Genomic DNA, 4972 nt, shown 5'->3' on the forward strand with positions numbered 1-4972 from the left:
TTATTTTACATGATTCTTTCATTATTTTTCCGGAACCGATTTGGGGGGGGGGGGGTGAGGGGGCATTTCATTATTTTTTCGGAACCGACTCAATGTTGTAGCGTATAAGCTTAAATAAATATATTTTTTAGGGGTGGGGGGACATTTTTTTCTTGTCTCACCCCCCCCCCCTCTCTACCCGCACGACCTTTTAGGGATTCTGATTAGAGACGACTGTGTTCCTTATCATGATTTTTGCATTTACACTGTAAGAATATACGGTAAAAAAAATATTTTGGGATACCCTGAATATTTCTTCTAACTCTGTCAGTTGTGAGAGGGTTTCTTTTTGTTTAAACAAGCTTGAGATTTATCCACCAATCTTGATTAGACTCGCAACCTATTATTTATATAAATTGATATTATACACACGGCATTATATAATACGTAGTTACAAAATAAATATTATCATTATATTTTTTAAAAATAAAATGCCAAAATAACAATCATACACATATATATTTTTTTGAAAGGCATACATATGCATATTAAAGACATACACAAAAATAACTTAGGTTTTGTTTGGTATGAAATAATGTAATGGACGGTCGAATGGAATGTACGGGGTAATGGAATGGATGAGATAATGGAATTGACCATTACCATTTCATGTTTTGTTTGGTTACCATGTGTGAATGGACTTAACAATTACTTTTTGTTGTTTGGTATGCGAAGGAATAAAATCAGATGGTGCTGGTCAGTGATGGGCGATGATGGTGCGTTGTGCTAGGTGTCAGTTGTAGCGGCAGCGGTGGTGGTGGATGGAGACGACGACGGATGGTGACAACGGTGGTGGTGGTGGATAACGGTGGCGGCGGTGGCGATGGTGGTTGCGGGGGTGGTCGGAGGTGGTAGCAGCGGCGATGGTTGTCTAAGGTGGTAACGGTGGTGGCGGTTGATAGCGGTGGCAGCGGTGATCGGAGGTGGTAGTGGCAATGGTTGCGGCGATGATCGAAGGTGGGTGGTGGTGGCGATGATCGGAGGTGGCAGTGGCGACGGTGAGTGGCAGCGAAGGCGGTGGCGGGGACGAAGATGGGTGGCAGCGGTAGGTGGTGGCAGGTGGCGGTGGAGGTGGGTGATGGCAGTGGTGGTTGTGGTGGGTGGTAGCAACGGTGGTGGGTTATGGTGTTGTTAATGAAGGATGAAGAGGGAATGGAATGGAAAAAAAGAGGGGGGACGGATAGAATGATTTTGAGGGAATGGAATGCATTTTGGAATAGACGATTCCATTCCATCGACCAACCAAACACTCTTTTCTTTGTTCCCTCACAATGATTTATTCCATTCCACCTCTCATTCCTGCATATCAAACGCTACCTTAATGAATACATGAAAGAAAACTTAATTTAAATACCAAATAAACAAGTCAAGCCCAGAAGAAACTCAATGAGCCTTTTAAAACATCTAATTGTAAGGTAGTGTTTGGTATGCAGGAATGAGAGGTGGAATGGAATGGATGATTACGAGGGAATGAAGAAAAGGGTGTTTGGTTGGTCAATGGAATGGAATCACCCATTCCAAAATGCATTCCATTCCCTCAAAATCATTCCTTCCACCCCTCATGTTTTTTTTCCATTCCATCCCCTCTTGCACCATTCATCAACAACACCACAACCCACCACCTTCGTCACAACCCACCACCCACCACCGACGCCATCGCCGCCACCCGCCACCACCTCACCCCGACAGCCACCGCCGCTGCCGCCACCCACTCGCCACCGTTATTACCCACAGCTGCGACCAACCGCCAACGACACTTGCCACCGCCGCCCACCACCATCGTCACGCCACCACCACCGCCACCACCAACCGCCACCTGTGCTGCCACCCACCACCAACGGCCACCTTGCCACCAACACCACTCATCATCGCCACCGCACTACCACTCGCCGCCACCCCACCACCCATCGCCGCCGCCGACACCCACCACCGCCACCTATAACCACCCACAATCACTACGACCGACCACCACCGCCACCACCACTCACCGTTGATTTTATTACTCCGTTTTTCTTGCCGACCGAACAATACACAATAATAACTCATTCCATTCACACATGGTAACCAAACAAGACATAGAATGGTAATGATCCATTGCATTTACTCGTCCATTCTATTACCTCGTCCATTTCATTCCTTCGTCCATTCCATTACCCCATAGGATTTAAATTCAAGTCATATAAATAGCAAGAAATTCGCCTTTTGAAAAGAGAAAAAGAAACTCAAACTTATTAGCTTTATAGCAACATAAACTTTGGCTCAAAACTTCTTAATCTAAACTAGTTGAGTTCGATCTTAGTCAAGTTTCATTATATTAACCAAGCTCGAGTCAACTAGGCAGGTTTTGTGTGATGATAATCATATGATATATTCATGCTAAAGTAATCAACTTTTCATATGATGTTAAAGTAACACATATATAATACGTCCAATTAAAGTCTTTTAACAAGATATTACAAAAACATTAACATAATAAATATATCAAATCTTAGCCATCTCATTTCTCAAAGCATTGGCCCTAACCAAACTCCCAATTGTATTAACAGCAAGCTTCAAATCATCCAATGGATTCCCCGGCACCACCGTCTTGTACAAATAGCTATCAAAGGTCATCTTCTGCACATACTCATCGGCGCACATCTCGACGAACGCCTCCCTAGCCGGATTCGACCGGTAAAACACCTTCTGCAAGATATCCAACACCTTGTACGTCGGCCAGTACGTTTTATCCCATTCGCGCAAGTAATTCCTCAAATCCGCTTCGTCCACCATTCGCGTTCCGTTCTCCGACCCCGCCACGATGGCCTCCGCGCACATCCGCCCACTCTTCGCCGCAAAATAAATCCCCTCACCCGAGCATTTGGTCACATACCCAGCAGCATCCCCAACCAGGGCGACTCTGTTAGAGAGTCGCCTTGGCCTAGGGTGCTCTGGAATAGGATGGGCCTCCACACGGATGATTTTCCCACCCTGGATTTTGTCACGCGCCCTTAAGCGCGTGGCAAGTTGGAACTTCTTTATGTCAGGTTTATGTGTAACTGTGCCGGTACCAACCGCCACGTGGTCACATTTAGGGAAAACCCAACCGTAAAAGTCCGGGGAGACATCGTCTCCCACGTACATCTCGGCTAAGTTTTCATAATATTGCATCTTGTCGTCGGGGATTTTAATGCGTTCCTGGAACGCAATCGCGTACTCATAATCCCCGGCATCAATTTGCTTCGCGACGCGAGAATTGGCGCCATCGGCGCCAATTATTGCATCGACCTCAATAGTCACTTTTTTACCAACCGTTCCGGCTTTGCCGTCGTACTCGTTGTAGTGAACAACATACGGCGCGTACTTGTCAATCGGTTTGTCCATTTTCACAAACAAACCGTTGACGATGCTGGCCCCCGCGCCAGCAGCTCGCTCACGGAGGTACGCGTCGAGAACTTCTCGACGCACCATTCCGATGTACTCATGCGGTTTCAAAGTCCGCCCGATATCTACTGCCACGTTCGAAGGCGATATCATCTTCATCTTCGTAACGCGGCGGTCGATAATGTCCAACGGTAGGTCGAACTCTCCGACCATACATAACGGAATTGCGCCACCGCATGGTTTCGCATTGTCCATTTTTCTTTCAATTAAAATGGTTTCAATTCCGCCTTTGGCGAGGGTTTCGGCGGCGGCTCCGCCAGCGGGGCCGCCACCAATGACGGCTACGCGAAGGTTGCGGCCGGAGAGTTTGGGGCTGGATTTTCCGGCGAGGGTGATGAGGCGGCGGCGGTGGAGGTGGGTAGGTGGGGTTATGGTGGGATGGTGGTTTTCCGGCGATGATTGACGGCGGAGTCCGATGAAGGATTTGAGGGTTATGGAGGCCATGGTGGTGAGTTGAGGTGGAAGTGAAGTGAAGGGAGAGTGTCTGGTTTAGTAAGATTTTGTAGGATGTGGTTTTGGATATTGTGGTGGTTGTGACCGTTGGATTTGAGGAAGGGAGGGTTTGGATTTGTTGTGGATAATGGGAGGATTATGGTTTGTTTTTGTATTTGTATTTGTTTTGTGAAATGAGTTTTGTACTTGAAATTGAAATGAAATATGTTTGTTGGTTGGTTATTTATTGTGGTAATAATGTTAAGTAAATGTGGAAGGTTTTGCCATCAACTTTTTTTTTTTTTTAATATATTCAACCATATTTTGACCCTTTTTATACTTTAAGAAATAAAAATAGTACCTTTTCTGATGCAGTAGCATATCAGCATATCTTATATTTTTATTTAAAATTTGAATTTCCTATTTTATCTTTTTTCATGGTTATAAATAGGGCATCTAGGGTTTATTGTTTTTTAGTTTTTGATTGATTTTTAATGATAAGAACTTTGTTCTTGAACCCTTTGGTTCGTTTTATCGTCTTTGATTAATCAAGTGATCTTGAGCCATTTGATTGCACGTGAAACTGCATCAGGTGGTATCAGAGCTATGGTTTATCAAATGGCTCAACGTGATAGTGATTACTCTTATGCCTGTAGAATCGCCGACCGAGGCAACGGCAGAGATGGTCCCGAATCACGTGCTCGTGGAGAAGACAGACATCCTACCCGCAGAATCGCCGACCGAGGCAGTGGAAGGGTTGGTGCTGAACCACGGGATTTTAAGATCAGAAGACTCCGACAACGAGTCCGAGACCTCGAATTACAACACGAGATCCAACGACTCAAGCAACAGATCCACGATCTTGAGGCACCGTTGACATGGGAGGAAACGGAACCGGAAGGATTCGTCGGGGACGAGTTATCCGGGGATGAGGAGCATCCTACCAATGGCGACGCTATCTATGACTCTCCTCCCGTGTATGATGAATACAGGGACGAGGAATGGTATTCTTGGATAACCGGTTGTGATCAGAACTTACCGGGTGATGAATCGTTCTTCAAGTTTTGCAATGTTGAAA

At 45.7% G+C, this 4972-nt stretch overlaps 1 protein-coding gene across 1 annotated transcript; it reads right to left on the reverse strand.

The window, feature by feature from the left end:
• Positions 1-2407: 2407 nt before the first annotated feature.
• LOC110873825 (geranylgeranyl diphosphate reductase, chloroplastic) lies at positions 2408-4098 on the reverse strand. Its single transcript, XM_022122839.2, has one exon. The coding sequence runs from the start codon at positions 3904-3906 to the stop codon at positions 2521-2523; it is 1386 nt and encodes a 461-aa protein (XP_021978531.1). The 5' UTR covers positions 3907-4098; the 3' UTR covers positions 2408-2520.
• Positions 4099-4972: the final 874 nt, after the last annotated feature.

The sequence above is a fragment of the Helianthus annuus genome, chromosome 8, assembly GCF_002127325.2.
Source record: "Helianthus annuus cultivar XRQ/B chromosome 8, HanXRQr2.0-SUNRISE, whole genome shotgun sequence".
Lineage (NCBI taxonomy): Eukaryota > Viridiplantae > Streptophyta > Magnoliopsida > Asterales > Asteraceae > Helianthus > Helianthus annuus.